This window comes from Ictalurus punctatus, chromosome 23 (genome assembly GCF_001660625.3).
Source record: "Ictalurus punctatus breed USDA103 chromosome 23, Coco_2.0, whole genome shotgun sequence".
NCBI lineage: Eukaryota > Metazoa > Chordata > Actinopteri > Siluriformes > Ictaluridae > Ictalurus > Ictalurus punctatus.
Genome location: NC_030438.2, coordinates 16,847,716 through 16,875,413, shown reverse-complemented (window position 1 = coordinate 16,875,413; position 27,698 = coordinate 16,847,716). Strand labels below are relative to the sequence as shown.

General features: G+C 44.3%; 1 protein-coding gene across 1 annotated transcript; it reads right to left on the bottom strand.

The window, feature by feature from the left end:
• Positions 1 to 413: 413 nt before the first annotated feature.
• ago1 (argonaute RISC component 1) lies at positions 414 to 27,566 on the bottom strand. The gene is made up of 19 exons (XM_017453142.3): positions 27,102 to 27,566; positions 20,488 to 20,674; positions 20,194 to 20,314; positions 19,930 to 20,111; positions 19,553 to 19,689; positions 18,380 to 18,514; positions 17,708 to 17,795; positions 16,531 to 16,678; positions 16,315 to 16,434; positions 15,811 to 15,933; positions 14,508 to 14,641; positions 14,178 to 14,362; positions 13,441 to 13,600; positions 11,163 to 11,253; positions 6,462 to 6,656; positions 4,490 to 4,624; positions 4,091 to 4,192; positions 3,794 to 3,993; positions 414 to 3,342 (listed from the first exon to the last, which is right to left on the bottom strand). Exons 1-19 carry the CDS (start codon positions 27,124 to 27,126, stop codon positions 3,234 to 3,236), a joined length of 2,577 nt encoding a protein of 858 aa, XP_017308631.1. The 5' UTR covers positions 27,127 to 27,566; the 3' UTR covers positions 414 to 3,233.
• Positions 27,567 to 27,698: the final 132 nt, after the last annotated feature.

Here is a 27,698-nt window from a genome sequence, read left to right as displayed (position 1 = left end):
TCCTTCTGACCAGTAGCCCAATGCCTTTATCACTGAGCTAACCCTGCCCTGAACCACCTCACCTGTCTCCTTTCGATTCAGAAGACCAGCAGCCCTACTCCAAGTTTTTCCCAGATTGTTAAATTAAGAAAAACAGCCCAGCTACAGATTTCAGCTCCTCCTGAGGGATCCCCAGATGTTCCCATGCCAACTGTTGAAATATAATCTCTCCAGCAGGTCCTGGGTCCTTGCTGATACAGTTCTACTGGGAGTTGAATAGAGGACACACAGATTGGTCTTATATTTCGCATAAATTACCAACAAAAGCTTGATGAGATCCTGCTTCATTACTGACATCCTTTGTGATGTCAAACACACCTCTGGAGACAATTCTAAACTCAGTTGTTGGCTGATATTTACAAGACACGTTGTAATTTCATAAAAAACAACTTTATTTCCTTTTAAAAAATAACCCTCCCCAACACTATTACATACAGAGCCAAAATAACTTTGTTCACGTGTACTTCCAAATCAGCCTATTGGGAAGTGCTCAGATAAGGGCTGTTTCTTTTGCAGTGGCTTTGTATTGCTTTTACAGTGAGGCTGAGTCAAGTTAGATCTCCAGTTCCTTCTCTTTGGGTCTAAGGGGCTTTTCCCCCACTTGAGGCTCCTTTGACTTGTGAGTTAAGTACTGCATCATGATATAAAACTGCTGGATCGGATCGGATCGGATCAGAGCTCTCACAATTCCATAGGCCCAACCATCAGAGGCCATTTCAAGTTATAAATACATTTCGAGTTGATGTTGGCTGAAACATAATTCTCGTTTCAAAAAGTAAACCTATTCAACCGTTACATACCAAGATCCCTTTGACATTTCAATGGACCATGTGTGTGTGATGTTACATTTTGTTTTGAGGTGCTTTTGAGGCTAAAACAAGTGAAAGTGAATTCACCACCACCCCCCACCCCCCCACCACCCCTTACAGTGACCCCTTGGTGGCAACCAAGGGGCAACAAGTGCAGTTACAATTAATAAGAACAATTTACGGCATAGAAATGAAGGGAGCATGGTTACTGAGGATTCGGTCACAATTTAAACATGCAATACATAAAACCACAATGACATGGATGGGTAAAAAAAAACAAAAAACAAAACAAAACAAAAAAAAAACCTTCCATTTCATCAATTCCTGTGTACATGGTACACATCAGGCAGAAATCCAGGCAGATATGTAAGTATATGTGTGTGTGTGTGTGTGTGTGTGTGTGTGTGTGTGTGTCATGGCTGCTATGTGGGAGGATGCGACTTGGGCTTTGTAATCATAAGGCTGTGTGTGTGTGTGTGTGTGTGTGTGTGTGTGTGGGATGTCGGAGAAGACGGGTGGGTTGTGCATGACCTGACCTGATGGCAGAGCTTTCGCATTTCTACGTAGGAGAAGGTGGTGGGTAGCTACATGGTTGGTACAAAAAAGAAAAGAAAAAAAACATGTTCCTGTGTCCTTTGAGTTAGTGTGAGAACGAGAGAAGGCGGGAGGGGAAGTGTGTCACGTCCTTCTCGCAGTGTGGAATGTGCAGCGTGAGCAGAGAGCGCTCACCACGGCTGTGTGTATTGCTTTGTGTACAGACCAGTTTAGAGATGCTGGAAGGCTCTTGTGGAATAGGAAGGAAAGATTTGTGTGTGATCTTGCGTCTCTGTTATTTATCTGCAGAGTGTTGGAATGCCGCACGGTCGGTTTCCTCACATACAGACGCAGTCTGTCTGAAACAGATGCACGTTTCCAAAAGATAAGTGCCCCTTTGAATGGTTGGCATCACATTTGGCTGGTTCAGAATGCTGGTTTCTGTGTTGCGCACATAGAAGTAACTTATCTTAAATGTATGGAAGTCCATAGAGGCCATGTGGGGTTTTTTTTTTTTCTTTCTGATTTGTAATACCAAGATGTCGAACGGGATGCTACACCGGTCTATCACAGACCAAGGGGCAATTAAAAGTATCCAAATCAACTGGAGAACCAGAAGGAAATCCACATGGACACGGGGAAAACATTTGAACGTGTAACCCAGCACGTCCAAAAATAAAAACGTACCCAATTTCCCCTTTAGCCCAAATATATTCAAATCAGCCAAGACACGTTTAGAAGCTTGCTCCTTCAGTTTTGTGCTGGACCTATAAGGGTATCACTTCTACCCCCACCTTTAAACTTTTAACCACGCCTCCTTATTGTTTCGTTTCGAATCTGTGATGTCCTTTTGTCCATTTGGGATCTAGACATTCAGTTTACACAATGCTAAACCGGAGGCTATTAGCTTGCCTTATTTGTTTTAGCTACATTAGCCTCAGAGCATCAGTGCGAAACTAAAAAAAGCAAGCGAACCTCAGACATCAAATATATTTCGGCCAATCGACTACATTTGGGCTCTGGAGGAAATTGCGAACTACTCTTTTAACTCTATAGCTACCACTTTAGCCTTATACCTAGCCTTATCTATGCGGCATACAGTGGAGCTTAAGCTGCCTAGATGATCGAGTGAAAAAAAATCTAAGGAAGAACAAGAGACAGAGGAAAAAAACAAAATAAAACAAACCAAAAAAAACCAAAAAAACCAACGTATGACCCCTTTGGACTTCCATATAAACGCACTCTAACTATTGTTACGCTAGTGCTGCCCCTGACTACGGAGGCATGTCTAAATAAGATTGGCTACACTCGAGAGCGCTGGGCACAACGATGCGTCTCCAGCATCCACGGCGTGCTACGGTCCGGAGTACAGAGACAAAGACGTAACCGCCTAGCTCACGGTGACTAAAAGCTAACTCTAAGTGCTAAAATCTTTCATTCAAGGCTGTTCGAAAATAAAAACACAATAATAAAAAATAAAAAAAAGTGTCTGTCGAACAAGAATTAAAACCACACGAAAAGGTGTCGACGCTTGTTTTCCCCGCTGAACACTGATGCGAGACGAAGCGTCCTGATGGAAGTCAGATCTTCGGATGGGTTGTGCCATTGCTTCTCCTCCATATTGCATACGAACATACATACATACATACACGGTGTGAAGGTAGTAAACAACAATACACTTTAAAAAAAAAAAAAAAAAACAACAACAAATAAACAAGGTAAACGAGGCTCAGGCCTGCCAGATGAGGCCACGATGCTGTGTTAGTTCTGTTGAGGTGCGTGGGATCTGTAGTGTGTACTGGCTCGAGCGCAGGGAGGTGACGAGGCTCTTCATCATCACGCCTGAGGCTCTCAGGCGAAGTACATGGTCCTCAGGGTGTCGTGGTGAATCTGCACGGCTTTGGCCAGAGCCTGGGGGTCCCGGCCGTTACTCTGACCCGAGACGTGGCTTCCCTCGCCGCTACAGACAAAGAGACGGAAGAAACGCCATCGTGAGAGGGTGCACTATAGCATCCAACCTGTACCAAAAAGTAACACTCCAAATAACTAATAACAATAGAGACGTCCAAAATGAATCAAAAACACTTCGAATTACAGGACAAAATTTGCCAGCGATCGTTTTTATTTCTCCTCTAGAGGCCGCTCTCGCACCGTATACCGACGGCGGACGCAACTGGTGTGGATGTTTGCCGATAAACAGACAGTTCCAGAAATCAGTGCCGATTAATCGGTCGACTTCGAAAATTGAAAGGATGTGCATTATGACATTCTGATAAAAGTGCTGTATATAAAAGTCCTGGGATGAGCAAAAGACATTCTTCATGATTACAGCAGGAGGTCCAAGTGCATCACCCGATCGCTGACGAACAATAAACGTCTCTGTAGTTTTTACCAGAGGCTTGAGGACTCACCTGTCGTGCTCTTTGTCCACCAAGTGGTAGCGTGCGCGGAAGGCCACGAGCCGGGCGTAGTAGGCAGGTGCGGGGATGGAGACGGAGCGCGTGCAGCGCACGTACGTATGGCACAGCTGGTAGGTGAGAATCTGGAGCTCGTCAGCGGTGAATCGATTGTCGTCCCACAGCACGTAGTAATGCGACGGCCGGCTGGTGCCCTGAAGCACAGACAACAAATCGTTTGGAATACTTAGAACATTGTTTTTTCTACTGAAATGCTTTCCCGTTTTTGGTACCATGCGTGATTTTATTCACCTGAATTCCTGCATGACTGCACAGGTAGAAATCAAACTCGAAGGGGTGTGTGATGCTGGTGTCGACTGTGGTTCCTGCTGGAATGTTGCCACTTTTCCCAATCTGGCGGGGAAAAAAAAAAAGAACAAAATATTTTTCAAATCATTTTAAGGTTTAAGCTGAAAACTTTTGTTCTCTGCTGTTGACTTGGCTGTTTTCCAAAACCAAACGCATGTACAACGTACATTGTACATATGTATGTTGTACAATGTACATGCGTACAATGTACGCAACGTACATTGTATACGTACAAAGCATGTACGTGTTTTTTTTTTCTTCTTCTCCCCACTGAGTGTGACTTTGTTTTTGTTTGAGGTCTCGGCCCATTGCTCTCGGCGCTGATTCGATTCGGGAACTCACCCTCTCAGACTTGTCGGCGCAGAACAGCCGGGTGTGGTGGCGCTTCTGCACCACGATGTAGGTGATGCCGGGCTGGTAATCCTTCTCCAGCTTGATGCAGGCGTCCCGGATGGCCAGTAGCTCGTAGTGCAGAATCTGTAGGACATAGAACGGCCGTGACTCATGCTGCCTCATCATCTCCATGATCTCACTCGCTCGTCATTCCTAAAACACTGTTCCCGAAACGACCGGCTCTGCTCATCTCCAATCCCGTCAAAGCAAAACATTACTCAAACACACCCCCCAATCCAGTTTTTATCTTCTTACACAATAAAGCAATGAATATGGTGTAAGTTAATACGTCCATTTTTTAGTGTTGTTACGGTAGACATTTGCTAATCCGTTATTTACAGGAAGAGGAACCCGTGTCGTGGTGACGTCACATGACGCGTCTTGGCCCAGATCTGTGGAAAACCTGCGGTAATTTATCTCCTCCGAATATTTCTACGATCGTGATATCACGAAATCCTGGAGGGACTGATACAGAAAATGAAAACTTTTAGTATGTTAAAACAACAAAGCGATCAGACGGACAGAAAGTTGCTGGGTGCATCTCGTCTACAAACGCTGTGATTGCATTATAATAATTCTGTTACGACTGTAATTGCACTGAACTTCAACAAGAGTCTGTTGACACTCAGCAGAAAGCGGATAAAAGTCAGATGGATGTACACAAGCGCACCTCGAATGTCTTACACACCTAAGCATTGTGAGAATCCGTAGTGCTGTAAGTGAACCGGACAATGCGGTGTAACCTAATGCGGTGTAACCTAATGCGGTGTGACGTAATGCGGTGTGACCTAATGCGGTGTGACCTAATGCGGTGTGACCTAATGCGGTGTGACCTAATGCGGTGTGACGTAATACGGTGTGACGTAATACGGTGTGACCTAATGCGGTGTGACCTAATGCGGTGTGACCTAATGCGGTGTGACCTAATGCGGTGTGACGTAATACGGTGTGACGTAATGCGGTGTGACGTAATACGGTGTGACCTAATGCGGTGAGACCTATGCGGTGTGACCTAATGCGGTGAGACCTAATGCGGTGAGACCTATGCGGTGTGACCTAATGCGGTGTGACCTATGCGGTGTGACGTAATGCGTGAGTATTCTTGGAGAATACTTGGAATACTCTTAACACAGTCAATACTGGTAGTGGAAATGTGTTAGATAATACCAGACCTGGAATGCTGTCAAACCCTAAATCAGATAGACAGTCATTTTCAGAACAAGCGGTTTGAGGGAATAGACGTTTCTGCGTATCGTCACGAGATTGTAAACTCACTGAACCAGAACGACGGCCTGCGACAACAGCTGGGTGCTGCTGGTGCTATTTTTACCCAGACCCTTGCTGTAATAATATACAATCATCAAGTGTAGTGTAAATAAAACTGCAATCCTTTTGGAAACACTTTATACTAGGTCGCCCTTTAGATCATATTATTTACCGCATTCGCTCACGGTTTCGCACGGATTAATATGCCAGAATTGATGCATTTCTACTGAATGCCTACATTAATCAATATTTAATCACAACAACCGATATGAGCTAATGTCTTCATTAATATTTGTGGTGGTTAATAGAGTTTGAATGCTGGGTGCCGATATTTATTAATGGAGCATTTTATCTCGTCATGGATGGAGAACGTTTTCACAAATGCAAGTGTATTTATTGAAGAAAAAAAAAACAAAACACAACAACAACAACCAATTACTACACATGTTTACTCACTACGTTAACATTATTTTATGACTTATTAGTGCAATAAATAATATTAGTTAAGGGAAACTTACTGTAAAGCATTGCCTTCTCTTCTCATATTTTTATTTTTTTTTGCTTCTTCTATCTGTTCTTTCTACTACAGACAACAAAGCCTGATGAACTGTGAAGGACGCACGATATGTCCGTGTTGATCTCACTCAGAGCTGACCTGTGGTAGCTGCCCTTCAGGAACGCCGTCCCTGTAGAAGATGATCCGGGTGGGCTTGAAGCGGGTGGACTTGTAGAACTGGATGAGGAGCTCGCGCACCATGTAGGAGAGATCTTCGATGATCTCCTGCCGTGGCCTCTGCACCCGAACCGTGGCACAGTATCGACTGGGATGTGCGTCCATACTGCCCACTACCTACACACAGAGAGAGAGAAAGACATATGAGGAGGAGTTCTCAAGGGAGGTTGGAAAAAGCGAGACTGAAAGACTGTCTCACAACAGCTAGGTTCTTGAGCAAAACCTACAACTGCTTGAGGCTGAAGACTCAGTCCTTGGCTGGACTACTTTCGAGTTTGACTGATTGATTTACACCTGTACACTGTAACACCACTATAGCATCCGCTGTCCCACAGAAGGTTCCCTTTTAAGCATGGTTCCTCTCAAGGTCACCTCAGGAAGGCTTTTCTTGCCAGTATCAACTATGGTATGCTTGTTAGGGATTTCTGTAAAGCTGCTTAGTGATTGCTAATTTCCTGTTGTGTTAAAAGCGCTATACAAACACAATTGACTATTATAGGATTACCAGGAGGACCGAAATCCCATCTTGTATCAACAAGTAAGAACCGTAAAGGGTGGGAATACAAATGCATTCTGAGGGAGTGTGTAAGCTTTCGGAGTTGCTCTTTGAAGACACCTAACCTCTTCTGTAATGTATATTTATATAGGTACGGTACATATGTAATGTGTAGATACGGATAGAGGACGGTTTTTCTTTATACATTGCTGTACAAATGCTGCCATCTGCTGGTGAAGGGAAAATAGCGAGTCCTTAATTCACCTCGCTGCTTGGGGAAATGCGGTCAGTGCTGCTCACCACCACACCCTCCGCGCACACGCGCGCACACACACACACACACACACACACACACACACACACACACACACACACACATCTCTCCTCTTTCACTCTTGCTCTTCCTGTGACTCAGGCATTCGTCACCATCGCATTTCATCGAATGAAAGCGCTCCAGAGCTGACAGGGTGTGTGGTGACGTAGCCGCCTGATCCTGTGTGATTCATCGACCAGCCGTACGCTCTCCCTCTCTCTGCTAACCGCTCCTAATTCCTTCCTCCTCCACCTCTGTTCCGTCGATCGCCCACTGAAGTGCTCTTTAAAAAGGCACGAGGGCTGAACAGCAGAGCGGCGCTCGGAAACAAAGCCAGAACACCGATGTACCGCCGCTGCTCCCAGCCTCTGACGACACGACGTTGTACTATTCCCTACGGACATGTAGAGAAGAAAGGAGTCTGCTTGGGTGATGAGTGTAGTTCTATCTGCTTCAAAACAAGGAAATGGACACACGCTGGATTACGCGTTCCGACCAAAAGCATGGGAGAACAGAACAGAAAACAGAACGTCCAGCACATGGACTGAAAAATAAGAGCACAAAGAAAAGATAAAAAAAAAAAAAGATACGCGGATGTGATCAAGGATTAAAAGAATATAAGAGAAAACAAGTAAAGTGATTAGATAGGATATATTCATAGATAGATAGATAGATAGATAGATAGATAGATAGATAGATAAAGCAAAGCAATCAAAAGAAAAAAGCCAGCAAAGAAAAAAATAGATTAAAAAGAAGAGAGAACAATTTCAAAAGGGACAAAAAGGAAAGAGGAAAGGAAAAAACACAATATAACATTAAATACATGGACAAAAAAATAAACGGAAAAGTGTAAAGAGAAAAAAAAAAGTATAGGAAGAAAAGGAAAGAAAGGAAACTAAGAAACAATGATATGAAAATATAAAAATATATATGTTATAAGAATAAATAAAAGGGTAAAATTAAAAAAGGGAACAAAGATACTAAAAGACAAAAAGACATTCAATGTATCAAGTGAAAAAGAAGAAAAGCAATGAAAAGGATAAATTATTTAAAAAAGATGAACAGGAAAGAAAAGGAAACAGAATCAGAAAGCAATAACAAATATACAAATAATGAAAAGAAAAAAGAAAAAAAGAAAAGAAACAAGAAACGGGTAATGAAAAGGTTCGATTAAAAAGAAGAGAAAAAAAAAAGAAAGGAAGGGAAAGAAAAGGGAACCAAACAATGTGATAAAAAAAAATACAAGAAAAGAAAAGTAGGAAAAAGAAAGAAAGAAAAGCTTGTGAGTTACATCGTGGAGTATTTTGAGACTGATAAGAATTGTTTATCATCAGTCTTCAGGCTGGAAACGGAGAATATACAGAGTTTCGAACCTTCTCCTTAATCTTTCTGCGGTCTGAGCCGAAAGAGACATTAAAAGTGACGTTCGCAGGAAATGAAAGTTGGGAACGTGGAGAAACAGGGACATCATGTGACTGGCTTCAGTAAAATCCTCACATCAGTCATTTAGATTGATCGATTTACAGCGTTAGAACTCGTTCACACGGAAAAGCTCGGGTTGATTTTTCTCCGGTCACAGTGCAGTCACGTCTTCTGTTTCGAGTGTGATGCAGGGTTATAGTTTTCTTCAAGAGAAACCTTTCCACAGTGTGTGAGAGGCAACTAATGAGCACCATCGTCACCACCATCATCATCGTCACCACCATCATCATCATCACCATCATCACCGTCACCACCACCAGCATCATCGTTATCATCAGTCACCATCGTCACCACCATCATCATCACGGTCACCACCATCGTCATCATCATCACCGTCACCACCATCATCATCATCACTGTCACCACCACCATCATCGTTATCATCAGTCACCATCGTCACCACCATCATCATCACCACCATCGTCATCATCATCACCGTCACCACCATCATCATCATCACTGTCACCACCACCATCATCGTTATCAGTCACCATCGTCACCACCATCATCATCATCATCACCGTCACCACCACCAGCATCATCAACACCATCACCGTCACCACCACCAGCATCACCGTTATCACAGTCATCATCGTCACCACCATCATAATCATCACCGTCACCACCATCGTCATCATCAACACCATCACCGTCACCACCATCGTCATCATCATCATCATCATCACCACCATCATCATCATCACTGTCACCACCACCATCATCGTTATCATCACAGTCACCATCGTCACCATCATCATCACCACCATCGTCATCATCATCATCATCACCACCATCATCATCATCACTGTCACCACCACCATCATCGTTATCATCACAGTCACCATCGTCACCACCATCATCATCACCGTCACCACCATCGTCATCATCATCACCATCACCACCATCATAATCATCATCATCACTGTCACCACCACCATCATCGTTATCATCACAGTCACCATCGTCACCACCATCATCATCACCGTCACCACCATCGTCATCATCATCATCATCACCACCATCATCATCATCACTGTCACCACCACCATCATCGTTATCATCACAGTCACCATCGTCAGCACCATCATCACCGTCACCACCATCGTCATCATCATCATCATCACCACCATCATCATCATCACTGTCACCACCACCATCATCGTTATCATCACAGTCACCATCGTCACCACCATCATCATCACCGTCACCACCATCGTCATCATCAACACCATCACCGTCACCACCACCACCATCATCATCACCACCATCATCATCATCACTGTCACTACCACCATCATCGTTATCATCACAGTCACCATCGTCACCACCATCATCACCGTCACCACCATCGTCATCATCATCACAGTCACCACCACCATCATCGTTATCATCACAGTCACCATCGTCACCACCATCATCATCCTCACCGTCACCACCATCGTCATCATCACCATCATGACCGTCACCACCACCATCATCATCGTTATCATCACAGTCACCATCGTGACCACCATCATCATCATCATCATCACCGTGACCACCATCATCATCATCATCATCATCGTCACCACCACCATCATCGTCACCACCATCGTCACCACCATCATCATCACCGTCACCACCACCAGCATCATCGTTATCATCACAGTCACCACCATCATCATCATCATCATCATCATCACCGTCACCACCACCATCATCATCATCAGTCACCATCATCACCACCATCATCATCACCATCATCACCGTCACCACCACCAGCATCATCGTTATCATCACCGTCACCATCGTCACCACCATCATCATCACCGTCACCACCACCAGCATCATCGTTATCATCACCGTCACCACCATCGTCATCATCATCACCGTCACCACCATCGTCATCATCATCACAGTCACCACCATCATCATCACCGTCACCACCACCATCATCGTTATCACAGTCACCACCACCATCATCATCGTTATCATCACAGTCACCATCGTCACCACCATCGTCATCTTCATCATCACCGTCACCACCACCAGCATCATCGTTATCATCACAGTCACCATCGTCATCATCATCATCACCATCATCATAATTGCCACCATCGTCAACGTCATCACCATCAACACTATCACCATCGTCATCATTGTCAACATCATCATCAACACCATCGTCATCACCGCCACCTCATCACCACCTCGTCATCATCATCACTGTCACCATCATCATCACCATTGTCGTCGTCATCACCATCATCGTCATCATCATCATCGTCATTTTTAATTGAGTGTGTGTGTGTGTTGCACATGTAAGAAGCGCAGTGTACTGAGACGTGCTTACTGCAGTAATGGAGGGCTTTTTCCCATCTCCGGCTGGCGGGTGTGTGACGTCTGCACCCAGGAAGATGACGGGCTGCTGGAACACTGCGGACCTGCCAACGTATCACACACAACCTGCTCATACCTGATAACACATGTACATACACCTTTTAACGCGCACACACACACACACACACACACACACACACTCTGCCTCTCTTCCTCTCTCTGTGTCCATCACTCGGTCTCTTACCCTGTCTGTCTCCCTCTCTCTATACGTCTCGCTCTCTCCCTCATTTACAGTGGTGCTTGAAAGTTTGTGAACCCTTTAGAATTTTCTATATTTCTGCATAAATATGACGTCAAACATCAGCAGATTTTCACACGAGTCCTGAAAGTAGATAAAGTGAACCCAATTTACCAAAAAAAGATACAAAACATTATACTTGGTCAATTATTTACTGAGGAAAATGAACCAATGTTACATATTTGTGAGCGGCAAAAGTATGTGAATCTTTGCTTTCAGTATCTGGTGTGACTCCTTGAGCAGCAATAACTGCAACTAAACGTTGGGGGTAAGTGTTGATCAGTCCTGCACGTCGGCTTGGAGGAGTTTTAGCCCGTTCCTCAGAACAGAACAGCTTCAACTCTGGGATGTTGGTGGGTTTCCTCACATGAACTGCTTGCTTCAGGTCCTTCCACAACACTTCTACTGGATTAAGATCAGAATTTTGACTTGGCCATTCCAAAACATTCACTTTATTCTTCTTTAAGCATCCGTAGGTAGAACGACTTGTGAGCTTAGGGTCGTTGTCTTGCTGCATGACCCACTTTCTCTTCATAAACAGATGTCCTGACATTGTCTTTTAGAATTCGCTGGTATAATTCGGAATTCATGGTTCCATCAATGATGGAAAGTCATCCTGGCCCAGATGCAACAAAACAGGCCCAAACCATGACACTACCACCACCATGTTTCACGTATGAGATAAGGTTCTTACGCTGGAATGCAGTATTTTCCTTTCTCCAAACATAACACTAAGAAAAAGTTCTAATTTGGTCTCATCCATCCACAAAACATTTTTCCAATAATCTTCTGGCTGGTCCACGTGATCTTTAGCGAACTGCAGACGGGCAGCAATGTTCTTTTTGGAGAGCAGTGGGTTTTCTCCGTGCAACCCTGCCACGCACACTACCGTAGTTCAGTGCTCTCCTGATGGTGGACTCATGAACATTAACATTATCCAATGTGAGAGAGGCCTTTAGTCGCTTAGAAGTTACACAGGGTTCCTGGGTTTGTGACCTCATGGACTATTACACGTCTTGCTCTTGGAGTGTTGGTCGAGCACTCATGGGGAGGGTAACCAAGGTCCTCCATTTGTACACAATCTGTCTGACTGTGTATTGGTGGAGTCCAAATTCTTTACAGACGGTTTTGTAACCTTTTCCAGCCTGATGAACATCAACAACTCTCTTTCTGAGGTCCTCGGAAATCTCCTTTCTTCGTGCCATGATACACTTCCACAAACACGTGTTGTGAAGATCAGACTCTGATAGATCCCTGTTCTTTAAATAAAACAGTACACTCATTCACACCTGATCGTCACCCCACTGATTGAAAACACCCGACTCTAATTTCACCTTCAAATTCACTGCTGATCCTAGAGGTTCACATACTTTTGCCACTCACAGTTGCGTAATACTGGATCATTTTCCTGAATAAATAAATGGACAAGTATAATATTATCCACGTGTTTGTTTAATTGGGTTCTCTTTATCTACTTTTAGGACTTGTGTGAAAATCTGGTGATGTTTTAGGTCATATTTACGCTATGCAAACCTTCATTCACCACTGTATGTCTTTCCCTAGATCACTCCATCATGTAGCTCTCGCTCCTTCTGTCTCTCTTTCTTTCCATGTGTCTCTTCCTCTGTTTCTCCATGTCTCTTTGTTGTCTCCACTTTATGCTCCCCCTCTCTCTACCTGTCTTAGTCTCCATAACTCTTCCTCTCTCTCTCTCTCTCTCTGCCTCCATATCTCTCCCTCTCTCTATGCCGCCAGGTCTTTCTCTCTCTCTCTCCCTGCCTCCATATCTCTCCCTCTATGTCTCTCAGCTTTCTCTACATCTCTCTCCATGTCTGTTCTCTAATATCTCTCGATGTCTTTCTCTACATCACTCTCTTTCTGTACATGTTTCTCGCCTTCTCTCTCTCTCTCTCACGTTCGCTCTCTCTCACGTTCGCTCTCTCTCTCTCTCTCTCTCTCTCTCACGTTCGCTCTCTCTCTCTCTCTCTCTCACCGTTGATGTGGTACCAGGATGTTGTTGATGCCGCCGAGTTTGACGTTGATCTTGAGGCAGAGGTTGGACAGCGTCTGCGGTGACGTCTTCACCACGTTCTTCACCTGCACGCACTGAGTGGCCATTCCTAGGAGAGTGTCTCCTACACGCTTCACCTCCGCTACACACACACACACACACACACACACACACGTCACTTTAGAATGACTTTCACTTGTTTTAACAGAAATAAAAATACATCCCTATCAAAGGAGCCAGAGACAATTTTAATTTTAGAAACGTTTTTTTTAGTTTCTGATATAAAGAAGAGCGACAGCCGGCCGTACTGAACGCCGCTGACTGTCTGACGTAAGCTTCAGAGAACAACCGACAATCTCACTCTCTCACTAGCAAGAGAATCCTAAAGCTGGGTTTATAAAAGGCACGTTTCCACCAGAGGAACCTTTGTAGTAATCTATGGACTTCAGGGATGGTTCCACCAACCAGGGATGGGTTCAGTGCCGGGGCTGTGGGTTGTGAGTTTGTGTTTCACTTCCTGTTATAGAGTCTGTACTACTGGGGTAAAGTGTACTCTGCTTACCATTCTTGATCAAAGCAGTTCAAACGTACAGGAGGTTTTTCAAAATATAATAAACTGCCATTTAAAGATACGGCATGACACCACGCCTACTTATTCAAACCGCTGTGGGACAGACAGTTATCAGAAAGTCAGAGATGTGCGTTGTGCTGCTGCGTACCATAGACAGGTGTTTTCCCCGGCAGGATCACGATGATGAGCTGCAGGCCGGAGTAGGTGTTCTTAAGGTGTCTGAACATGGGCTCCACGCTGTCGGCTCCCTGCGCGTACTTACAGAAACACGGCTGGCCCTGGATGGGCATCCCGGCGTCCTTCGAGATCTTGCGCAGCTGATCTGTGAAGTTCCTGCAGGAGAGAGAGAGAGAGAGAGAGAGAGAGAGAGAGAGATAGGGGGGACGAGAAGAACGTCAGACTTTCTGTTAAACTGAAAGACAGAAAACGCCTTTCACTAGCAGAGAAATAAGAGTGGATGATTTGTGACTACGCTTACTTGAGCACCTCCTCACGACACTGTTTCTGTGGGGCGAAGCAAGCGATGGCCCACACTTTGATCTCGATGCCGTTGTAGAACTGTTTCCCCCGCATGTCCCACACTCCCTGGTTGGGGGTAGCGATAGCTCGGTTCTGCACACAGAAAGAGTGATAAGACTTTACACTACACCGTGTAAACATTTATTTATTTATTTTTTACAAATGTTTTTGGGTGATGCAGAGACACAGAGAGTGTCCATTATTTCTTGCTACGTTTGTAATAAAATAAAAATTGTGTATCCGTATAGAATAATAATTTAATATGGTTGCTAATGAACAAGAAACTACTAAACACTACTAAACACAATTCCCCTCATGAAATACCGGGACCTAAACACATGTATAAGCAATCTGAAATCTTGGAAACACCCAACTCCTACATCTCTAACAAGTTGATGCTAACGGGATTTCATATCTGTCTCATTTTATATTTTCATATATTCAGTCACGTATTTCACAGCGATCAAAATGTAAAAAATAAATAAATAAATAAATAAATAAATAAAGTTTTTTTTCTTTTTTTAAAAAACGAAACTGAGTAATGTCTCATCCTTGAATCAGTTTTTGAACATATTGCAGAGAAAGCAGGATTTGTTAAGTATGACCAATAGAAAAATGCGACATTTGCTTAAATATGACATATTTATGTCAATAAAAACAGAATGCAAAGGTTTGCAAATCATTTCATTTAAAAAAATAATACAAATAACAACACATCAAACGTTGAAACCGAGACATTTATGCGCTCATTCTGAATTCGACGCCGGCAACACGCAGCAAAAAAGTTGGGACGAGGGGCAACGAAAGAGTGGGAAAAGTTGTGCAATGATTTATTATAAAAAAATAAATAACAATGATAATAAAACCCACCCACCAGGTGGAAGTTTTCACAGCTAATTAGGTTAATAGGTCGGTAACATGACTGGGTATAAAAAGAACTTCCCAGAGATGCTCTTAAAATTTCTCAGTTTCAACATTTGATATGTTGTCTTTGTATTATTTTCAGTGAAGTATGGGGTTTAAATGATTTGCAAATCGTTGCATTATGTATTTATTTACATTTTACACAATGTCCCTACTTTTTTGGAAATGGGGTTGTGTAACCAGAGTTTATCATTCGAGAGAAATTTACTGTAAAAAAAATAATAAATAAAAACATGTGAGTAGCTCATAGGTGAGAATGCGATTGCGCTCTCTCTCTCTCTCTCTCCGTGTGTGTGTGTGTGTGTGTGTGTGTGTGTGTGTGTGTGTGTATGTCTTACCCTGCCTCCGTACTGCAGGATGGGAGCTGGGAGGACCCGGCCCGTCACCTCCGCCATGTCGTCCCGCACCTGGATCCCAAACTCTTGGATGTAGGGGTCCAGATTAAAATTAGCGTTCTTCATCTGCACAGAGACGCACAAGAACGACACATTATCAGGGGGGAAAAAAAAACGTTTGAAATTCTATCAGTTAATAAACAATAAGCAATTCCACTTGTTACCACCTTGAAGTAGATTATTTTCCAATCCCTGCATGTCCTGAAGTATTTTAATCCTCTTATACCACAGCAATCTGCCATCAATTACATTTCTTACTAATTACAGAACAAAACTTTTTATCCATTCAAAGCTACACTGAATGTTGTGGAATATCTGTGGAACATCCAAAGATGTCAAAACCTCATATGATGTGTACGGTTGCAGAAAAACATCTGCCTCCTGACGTAAAGATAAAATAAACCTGTGTTATATTTCTACCCCTGAACACTAGAGGGCGGTGCTCACCAGTCTGCTGATCTCCTCCTGTCGGTCCGGTGCCGAGCGCGCGGTGGCTTTGATCATAGTGGACGTCTGATTATCCGTCAGTTTCTTGATGCATCGCTGACCTGCTACGATGTTACACACCTGAGAAGACAAAAAAAAAAAACATCAGAAAACTGTTTCTTGCGATTGAGAACGTGTTCTGCTGGGAGTAAGAGAAGCATTCCGTCAACGTCTCACCTCCAGGGGTAGGTAGGTGTGTTTCTGCTCCTGGCCCACCTGCAGACATGGCAAGTGAGGGTACTTCAGCTGCAGGTTATACTTCTGCTTAAAATACTGCGCCACTGTACACTCCACCGTCTGCCCGCTCTCCAGCTGCAGCGGGAACCTGCGGAAACATCCACAGAGTCGCTGCCTTTATTTCTCAATAATGAACATCTATGATATTATCAGTCTCACTGCTCACTATTTACATATAAATGTGGTTTAAAACGTTACGCCATCCTTCGCCGAGCCATAAATGAACCCAAATACAGAATTCCCACTTTTTCTAGTTAGGAATATTTAAAAATACAAAAAAAATTCTCACCCCACAACAGGACAAATTTTCAGCTGCTATTAATCAAGCGGTATTTTTTAAAAAGGTACAGCCTGATGTTAATGAAAGAAAAACAGCCCTATAAAATGTTTCCTATTAATCCACGCCCCCCCAGAAAAACCTAGGCTTTCTAGGCTTGGATACATGAATTTTTGTTGAAGTTGGGAGCTTTCTGAATCGACAGACCTCAGAACCGCTGACTATACCTTTAACGGTTGGACTCGTACGGGATAATCCACGGCTAGGTTTGCGGTACGTGATTTGAATGCACGACGCGGAGGAAAAGAACTCCGGTTGCCTCAGCGGAGTGCATTCAAATGGTGTCACGCACACCTAGGCGTGGATTATCCTGCTTATTCCATGGTCACTTGCCAGCATTGACAAGTTAAAGCTGTCAGTGATGTTTGCGGTGGAAAATTTGACTGAAAGGATAAAAATAACAATTAACTTTCAATAGTTATTCAATACACATTATATATATATATATATATATATATATAGGGTTTTATACGTTAGCTCTACAATTCCACCCGCTCATACAAAGCGTGGAACCCTGGAACAGGAACAAAGAATACAAATACAGCACGTGGTAATATAACCATAATATATATATATATATATATATATATATATATATATATATATATATATGCATGGTACAAAAATGATGTTTTAAAGAAGTCGAATTACGATCACAATCTGGTTGCTCTTTTGCACGGCGTTATATCTCGTCGCAGAAAAGACTAATCCCGGAGACAGATTTTAAAACGTTGCGCCGTGAAAGCGCTACAGATTCACACTTGGGATCCACACACTCACGTCTGGTGACTGGCGGGACGGCGCGTCACGTTGCAGACTCGATACTTTCTCTTCATCTGCCCGCAGTGCGTCACCTCCACCTTCAGGCCTGACAAACCCACACACACACACACACACACACACACACACTTAAAATGACTTACATTTGTTTTAACAGGAATAAAAATACATTCCTAACAAAGGAACCAGAGACGATTTTAATTTTAGAAACTTTTTTCTAGGTCAGAAACAACCATTGTTTCATCCCATACAGTAAAATATAGCGTGGTAAAGCTATACTTCTCTCCACTGGGAGTGCAACTGGTGTCGTAAATCCGTTTAACCATGCCCATCAATAATCCACAAAATTTAAACAATGGCATAAAAATAAGGATGAGAACCTTTCTCGAGGGTAACCGGGGGAGGAAAAAAAAAAAAATTCTGTCTAGAACATTTCAATTTGATTTCATATATACCTACTCGCTTTAGGGCGTTACATTTAATTGAACGTTTTATTGATTTGTGATGCTTGGGATTCACTCGGTTCAGAATCAAATCGATTCTCAACCATATACCATGGAGTTGAAAGGGTCAGAACGACTGGTCCGGTACTAACTCTCAACGCCCGACTGGTCACGGTGAAGCGAGCGAATCGTTACGCGTTGCGCGGTACGTGCGTGGGCTGTAACTCACCTTTGATTTCCTTGGTGAAGCGAACCCTTTGGGAATCGGTTAAGGTCTTGGGCTGCTCGTCAATGTTGCGGATGTCTAAGACCTCACACATGAACTCGATGACGGGCTGGGCTTTGTAGAAAGCGGTGGCTGACACTGGAGATGAACAGATTTCAAAGACGTTATTTAAAAGAAAGAAAAAAAGATAAACGGATGTCCGTATCACGACTGAGTAATATTATATTCTTGTGTCTGATTATATCAACGACAAACATTTCCGTCGAGGAAAAATAACAACCGGTCACTGATTATCTGCCGATAAGCGCTTCTTTTTATATATAATATAATTATATTATTATATAGTTCTCTCACCAGCTTCGCTTTTTTCCCCCCCTCACAAAGTTTGTCCTGAAGACGTTCTCATAATGGAAAACGTACTAGGCTTTGTGTAGAATACTGTAGTGCAAAGCATCGAGGGAATTCCTTCGTGCCTGTTCGTGCGTCCGAGTGGGTTCTTATTTTAAAATCCACTCCTTGTTGTCCCGTCCTCTCGTTCGTGATGGCTTGTGTTTACGTAGATGCAAGTCGACAACAGTGCTGAAATTTGGCGATATAAACTTTGACTTTTTGGGGAAAGTGTGTGAAAAGGACCAGAAACATCGCCAAGACCAGAAACTGTACTCAAGAATAGCCCCGCCCACTTTTACTGAAGTAAGTCCACGCAGCTGTTGGATAAGTGACCAATTTAGACTTCCTATTCTGTCTACATGACCAACATTAACCAGAGAAGAATAAGGTTCCCAGAGCTTTTAGAGGAGGAGTTCGCATGTCACATGATGCGTTCTAAGTAAGGCTGGAGCGATATGACAAAAATATCATACATCACGATACTTGAGGACATTTCTATGATACACGATATATAATCTAGTTAACAAAACAGTAGTTTGACGATACTTTTCTTTAATGCCTACAAAGACAAAGAAGAAAAGGGTGTATCGTGTAATCATTTATCACGGTATCGATATTATATCGATTTATAGTCCTGCCCTAGCTCTAAGACCAACGTTCACGACTCACGGCCATTCACAATATGCTTTTGTGTCCTGAAACGGTAAAATCCAGCCAAAAATAGCACAGTGGTTTAAGTCGTGGAATTTAAAAAGCAAACACCAGAAATGATGTCAAGCCTATTACCGTCAATGTTGAGCATCATTTTCCACATAGCCGGCCGTACGGACTGATGGAAGCCAAACCAGACCTCTCGTCCTCCTCCCAGTGGATGGTAGTACCCTTCAGGGGGAGAGAAGAAGGAGCGGCCCACCGGAGTGTACCTGTGGTGGGGTCACAGAGAATATAATTGAGTAGTGCATTCATTAGTGTTGCATTTAAAAAGAAATTTAATGTCTATAATAACAACAACAACAACTTTTAACGTCATTAAAAGATATCACGATATCTCAGAAAAGTGTATCGTGTGCATCATTTATCAAGGTATCGATATGATACCGTCATATCGTCCAGCCCTTGTGAAACCCAAACACAAGCACGTGCATCGTTCTTCTCTCGTGTACCTCATGGATGCCAGGTGTCTCATGGCCACATCCAGAGCCTGCACCGAATCCAGCGGGACTTGGAGCCGTCCGCTCACTAGTGTCTCCTGGAGCAGCCGCCATGACACCTTCGCCAGCCAGCGGATGGACACCTTAAAAATCCGGTCCTTCCCCTCACCTGGTATGGTCACCTCAAAGTCCACCTGAGATACAACGGATAACAGGGTCAGAATATATCTGAGGCACGACGGTGTAGGCGGGAAGACCTCGCCGACCGTGACTGACCTTCTCGCTGCCTATAGGAAGAGCCAGGACTGTGTAGATGTTCTTCTTGCCGTCGTATACGGGCTTGCGGTCTCCGAAGAGCTGTGGTTTGAAATGCTGTACCATGTACTCCACGACTTCCCTGTGCAGGGATTAAACACAAGCAGAAGGGAGATGTATTATTGTGTGACACTGTCAGCTATCACTCTCTGAGGGTTAATATGGTACAGTCACTCGCTGATAGGATTCGAATAAAGAACGCCGCATTTAGCGGCGCTGCTGAGGGATTTGGGGGGGGGGGGGGGGGGGGGGTACCTGTTGACTCGACGAGGACACTTATCGGGTTTGATGTCCACCTCATAGTGGTAGACATCCATTTTGGGGATCTCCACTTCAAAGTAGTTGGCCAACAGCTTGATGGGCTTCCCAACGGTGCCCATCCCTGGCCTCCGGGGAGCCTGGAAGACCTGCTGCAGGGGCGGGGGGTACGGCCCCATGGGCACTAAACGACAAAGAGTTGTAAAAAGAGTGAAAGTTTATTACATCAATCTCAACTAGTAGGCGTGAGACAGAATTTCGTTTTCTCCGGAGCAACCGTCTCGTTTTATCTGGGTTTGGGACCAGCGCTGGGAGTGCAACTGGTCTGTGCAACCCCCAGTGGCTGGGTTGGCTCCACCGTTGGACCACCATGGGACTGCTTCTCTGAGATGTATTTACGTTTGATATTCATTATGCGCACCAGACTATGAAGTTTGCCAGCGCGAATCTAACTGCCTCGAAGCATGCGTACTCCAAACGGTTAAGCTAATCAGAAGGAAGCGTTATGGCATGCATGTCAAGCACAACGCCTGCACGAGGCTTGCTTCGTTTGGCCCGCGTGACACTATAGGACAATATAATACCGACACTTAAATAGATTTAAATATCATGTTAATAATAATAATGATCCGCTTTTCTTACAGCGCAATGTATTGATGTTGCAGTGGTTCGATTTGTTATCATTACAAAAGAAATGTATTAACATTGAATATTTATTTGTGTTAATGTCGTCTTGTGAATCCTGTAGTGAGATACGTCTCATATCGTGGCTTTCGTGGAAAGTCTCGTGCCTAATCACAACACATCATCAGATGTCATCATCACTGAGAGAGTGATCAGGAGCGAGAGAAGTCAATTGAGAAGTCAGAATGAGATCACACACACATTACTGCACAACAGGGAGAGAGAGAGAGAGAGAGAGAGAGAGAGAGAGAGAGAGAGAGAGAGAGAGAGAGAGAGAGAGAGAAAGAAAGAGAGAATGAATGATGGACATTTGGTGTTAGAGTATCGGTAAGGATGAGATCATCATTACAGCACACAGAAGAGAGTAACGAGAGGCAGATTAAGAGCAGAGAGAGAGAGAGAGAGAGAGAGAGAGCGGACGATGAGGAGTAAGAAGAGATCAGGAGAGACCGGATTAAACGTGCAACATAGATGAAGAGCGTGTGGACGCGAGGACAAAAGACGGAACGGGGAACAAAGACACGAGGGACAGATGGGGGGTAGGAACGGGTCAGAGAAGCAAGACCAAGAGTTTAGAGAGGAAGGGATAGCAAAAGTTGATTACATTTGAAATGATCCAGCTTTGGAAATCCCTGAGGAGGTAAAAAAAAAAAAAAAAAAAAGTTTCGGCGTTTCGATTTTTTGAGACCTGGCCACCGAGTCAAGCCGATCAGTTGTGGGCAGATGAACGGACAAGACGGTCCGATCACCATTACGCAATGACCTCACGTCCAAAAGCATGCGCAAACTTAACCCCCGGAAGCGTTAGAAAGTTAAGGTAATCTTTAACTGGGCGAGAGAGTGTTTAGAGTGATGCTCGCGCAACCGTTTCTAAATGTTCAGTCCAACAGCCAGTGCTGAATTCAGTGTTGGGCTTCGGTGTTTGGCTTTAACGTTACCAACTTCTGCTCCCAGTTTCCACTTGCTTGCACATATGTTGATCTGACAAGTTTAAGAACCTCCCAAAAACTGCTGCAGTGGTTATACAATACGCATGGTGTGTTCGGTGCTGGGCTGCGTTCGGTCTGTTGGGCTGCACCGGTTGTTGGACTGAGCGATATGGAGCGGCATTCGGTTCTTGCTATGTTGGGCTTGGGCGTTTGGATTTTTACTTTAACGTCTGCTCGGAGTTCTGGCACGTCTACGAACCTCCCACAAACACAGCTCATCTATAATACACATTACATGTTGGGCTGCATCGTGTGTTTGGTTTTAATCCAGTGTTTGGCTGAGTTCGGTGTTTGGTATCCTGCAGTGTTGGGCTTTAACTTTACCAATTTCTGCTCCCAGTTTCGTCTTACTCGGACACATGTTCTGGGAAGTTTAAGAATAGGCATTATGTGTGGGGTTGCCTTCGGTGTTGGGCTGCGTTCGGGGTTTGTTATATTCCGTGTAGGGCTGTATTCTGTATTCGGCGTTTGGCTTCAACCTTAACTTTTTCTGCTCGCAGTTTCCTCTTGCTTGCACTGAGAAGTTTAAGAACGTCCTGAAATTGCCGCAGTTCATTTACAATACACATTACTTGCAAATAAGCACCACTTTCCATCTGCTGACATAAAAAAAAAAGTACTTCTTGAGATCATGAGGTAAAAAAAAAAAAAAAAAATCTAATTACATTTTAATGAAAACACATGGCCCATCTGGACCATGTTGGGTTTTTTTTTTCTGTTTTATTTCAAAGAAATTCTGCTTTTTCTCTAGCTGAACCTGTCAGATATCTGTTTGTGCGGTCTGTGAAGGGGTGTGAAACACAAGACTAGCACTGACTTCTGCATTATTGAGCATGTTTTGGGGGTAGGGAGAACGCGAGGGAGTCAGGGAGAGAGAGAAAAGGAGTTGGGAGAAAGTACGAGGGCAAGACTGACGCCCCCACGCCACCGACACGCAACGTCCCCCCTACACGCACACCACATTCCCAGCCTCACCATGGCGACACCACAGCAACACACATTGTCATGGAGATGAGGCGACCCGCGGGTGTGTGGGGGGTTTGGAGCGCTCGTTTTTGCGCGATCATATTGGGACGAGGCCATCGATCTTTCCCCCGCACGCCCACTCTATGGGACGGGGGTGAAATCCGATTTCAAGGAATCCGATACGATCGCTGCTCCGCCACGCCAACTGCAAACAGGTAGCTTAAGGCTGTGCGAGTTTAAAATGTGTGTTTATACACACGTACAAACACCGTGGCCGAAAGCAGATGGTTGGAGCGAGAGCCAGAACCACAAGAGTGAGGACAATAGTCCGTCTCTCATACCCCACCCCACCCCTCCTTAAAGAGCTGAAACGGGGTAGAAGTGGAGGGCAGCGGCAGAAACCCAAGCTCTCATTGGTCCGGGGTTTTGAGTCCAGATGTCTTGCTGATGGGCGATGCCCCTCGACTCGCATTCAAACTTCACTTTTAGACAGCAAGGAACAAACGCGGCGAGGTCGGACAGGTGGTCCGTGCACGCGCAGCACACATTTCAGCAGGTTACACGCTCACACTCCGACAGCAAGACGTCACCAATACGCCAGCTGTCTTCGGGAGATCAAACCTGGTCGGGTCAGGACGCTTTTACGTCCGAATCGGAGCGAAATCCATACTTTGAGTTTGTTAGCCCTCAATTTTTCATGGGATCAAAATCCCCAAACTTGTTTACACGGTAGGTTTATCACGGTTGCGTCACCGCACTCGATGACGTCACATTAATACGAACGGAACGTTACTTCGACGTGTTTAAACCCGTGTTTATCGGACTTCTATAAACTTCTCGGAGTATACTTAACATTTTGGCAGAAGCTCTTACCTAAAGTAACTTTCCCACGAGGACACTCCAGTCCAAGCGCCGAGCTGAGCGGCTGACGTTTGACGGCTTCATTGCTGCTGCTTGTGATAGCGATGATAACGTTTATAATCACATTATTTCGCTAGTTTGCTCACTTTTTGCACATCATGGCTGCTCAGCTTCACGACCAGCCGTGTCGACGGTGTTCACGTCATTCCCCGTACTCAAAAGCATGTACCCCTGACATGACTATAAAAATTGATCAACCACAATAAACAGTTCTGAACTGAAGTTTGTCATGTGACGCTTGCCAGCGGTTCTTTACACGCTCTGCTCTTTCTCTACAGCACACTTTATGAAAGTTTTACATGTCAAGTTTGGAATGTTTGTAGCTGCGACTCTAGAACACTTTTTTTGTTTCGGCCCCGCCCCATCAGCTCTCCGGAGGCACGTGCTTGGCCCCGCACTTCAAAACACCGCAATAAGTGAGACGTTCCCGTTGAAAAGTCGTAATCGTGTGCTTTTGGAGCGCATGACCACTGATTAGTAAATGCAGCAGAAAAGTTCTGTGATTTATATTCAAGAAATTTAAATAAATCAAACTACGGATGGCGTTCCTCGGATTTGGGCGCAACCGGAGAATCCGTACTGCTGATCTGGAAACAGTCTACGCTTTTAATACAGCTATGTAACCTGATCTCAGATTAGCGTTCTTACTCAGAGGTGTTCATTGGCTTTAGTGTCAAAAGCTGGGAGGCGGGGGAGGTTGGATGTGGGGGAGCATGGTTTAAAACGATCCCAAATATAGTCAACTATACAATTCCATTGTGTTTAATATTTAGCATTCTGAACCAGGAATTTTAAAAGAACAGTCTGGAACATCATTCCACCCCCCAAACCTCGCCAATTAGCAAAACCCTTTAGAGACAGGTTTGCTGTTTCAAAAAAAAACAAACATTTGAAGCCATGTTTGCTGCTTTTTTCACTGAGACTACTAAGGTAATCTTCTGAACAGATAAGAGACGCTTCAAAATTTAGGCCACGCCTCCTAATGAAAGTCTGATGCGAGATTCAAAATGGCCGCTATGACTGCTCTAGACTCTGTGATGTCGTTTAGTCTGTTCATATAGCTAACATGTTGTACCATGAGGTCTCTTAAAAAGAGGCATAAAAAGAGGGATGTGGGGCAACACACGTATTGAACACCCACACCCACTTAAAAACAGATCGGCAGCTGCATTCTTGATTCCGAAGTGTTTCAACTGCGGAAAGTTCTACTGCCTTCATGGCATGTTCCCTCCGAATACCAAAGATGGTGAACGGAAAAGTTGTACGTCCTTTTAATGAGTAATTTGTACTTTTTTTTTTTTAGTTTCTTGTCCGAAGGCATTTTAGGGAGACAGAGTAAATAATGACCCGCCTCGTTAATCTAACATCCGCGACTGTATTTCACAATCGTTGCTCATGTCACGTGATTGGCGAGGGCGTGTCTCTCTGCGTAATCACCTGAAACGACTGTCGCTAGCTATGCTTCCATCCAAGTTGCGAATTCAACTTATGCGGAAAAACTGGAATATGGCATAAAACGTTCGTGAATAAAGAAACGTTTCCATCTCATGCGTTCAAGAGAACAAAATCGGGGGGGAACTTCCGGGGGAAACTGGCGCAAAGTATCGATACAGATAGACGTTTTTGCAACCTGGGAAGCCACTGTAGGGTCCCCCGCCACAATACTCTCTTCAGAGAGCGCAGACGAAACGGTATACCAAACCGCGTGTTATCTTGTGATTGGAGGCGGATTCCTGATATTTGGGAACGGAATGGTGAGACAGTTCTGGGAGGTAATTATACCAAATCGTTTCGATGACAGACTTTGGCTCAGGCATTTCAGGACGACAAAAACATTTGCAACGAGACTGGTCTGCCGGTTAGTCCGACCCACGGCAGCCCAGTTCTGACAGAATAATGCATTTCTGCACAAACTATCCAACGCACAATTTGTTGAGGCAAAGTCACATGACTTGCGCATCGAGAAATTTTTCCGATAAATGTTTTCCCATCGTAGTTTATGCACATGTTTTCTAATGGAGATTTTTTTCCGCATCCCAAAATTCGCATACAAATATGTGGATAGAAACATAGCTACTGATAGGCTGCATGAAAATACAGTCTGGGCTAGAAAGAAATCAGCCCAAGGCTCACTTCTCACGTCGTCATATCGTTTTGTGTGTTTTCCCCTACAACTGCGGTGTTGTTGTGCTCGGTCCTGAACGCACCGACGTGTTTAACGTCTTTCGGACTCGGATTATTTTCAGCGGTGGTCATAAGCAGCGTTTGAAGGTGACTGACCTCATATTGACGTGAGCAGGCTTACAAGTCACATCGGCGCCCATTTCACCAGGATCAATTATCTCCCGTGCTGGGAGGTGCAAGATGAGGGTGTGTGCGCACAAGAGGCGTGGTAACCGAAAGAAAGGGGGTGGCGGGGTGAGGGGCTGGGGCTCTCAGAGCTTCACCTCGCCCAGGATTCCCACGACCCCCATCGCCAACACCACCTCGTCACGCTTTCTTTTTCGCAAGTTCTGATTTCCCTGATGGAGGTCACTGGATGTCGCTTTTATGCTTTGGGGCAAAGCAGCATGACTTCCAGTTGCTGTGATGTGATTGGCTGTATCTCAGCCAAACAAACAAACAAAAACAAAGTCTTTAATGCCATTCTGCACTGTGTAATGCACATGTTTAGTGGATGCATGGCTGCTATTATTCATGTGAAATTTAGAAATATTCCAGACAACACCCTTTGAGGGGTGTGTGTGTGTGTGTGTGTGTGTGTGTGTGTGTGTGTGTGTGTTACATGCATGCACTTGGACTATACTACTTTGTTCATGTAGTATGTACTGTGTATATGTATATATATATATATATATATATATATATATATACATATATATATATATATAATGTGTGTGTGTGTGTGTGTGTGTGTGTGTGTGTGTGTGTTAGTTATGCATGCATGTTGCAAATCCCAGGAACATGTTCTTTTGGGGAAATAACGCCTCTGTGTGTGTGTGTGTGTGTGTGTGTGTGTGTGTATGTGTGTGTGTGTGTGTGTTGACCTACCAGCTCCAGATGGTCCCGGCTCCATCCCATTCACTCAGGCTCCCCCGCGGCTTTAACGTTATTCTTCTGAATAGTTAAATCGCCACGGCGGCGAGCCTGGAAGAGTATCCGACTCTCAGGCTGCTTCTTTCGGCGTCCTAGTGGCTCCTTCTCCCGCCCCCCTCCCGGGTGAACCCCCCAGTCGGAGCCCTCCACGGACCCCGAACACAATAGCTCCTCTTCGGTTGCTTTCTCCTTCTCCAGACTGCGGACGAACCTCGGTCTTATTTCCGTTGTCTGGGGGATTATTTTTTCCGTCCGTTTTCTTCCTGGCGGTGTGTTTATGTTCCTGCTCACCGTTCAAACACGACTCTCCAGAGGAACAAAAAAAAAAAACAACGGTCGAACAGTCAGTCAGTCAGTCAGTTTCCCCCGAAACCTCCTCCTCCTCCTCCTCCAACTGCCTCTTCTCCTCTTCATTCTCCTCCTTCGAGCGCTCAAATGTGTTCTCCATCATCAGGCTCATTCTTGGTGCTGCCCTCTAGTGGTCGGAAGTGACAGCTTTACGTTTAAGTGGCTGGAATCATTCATTAATTCAGTCTTTCATTCATTTATTTA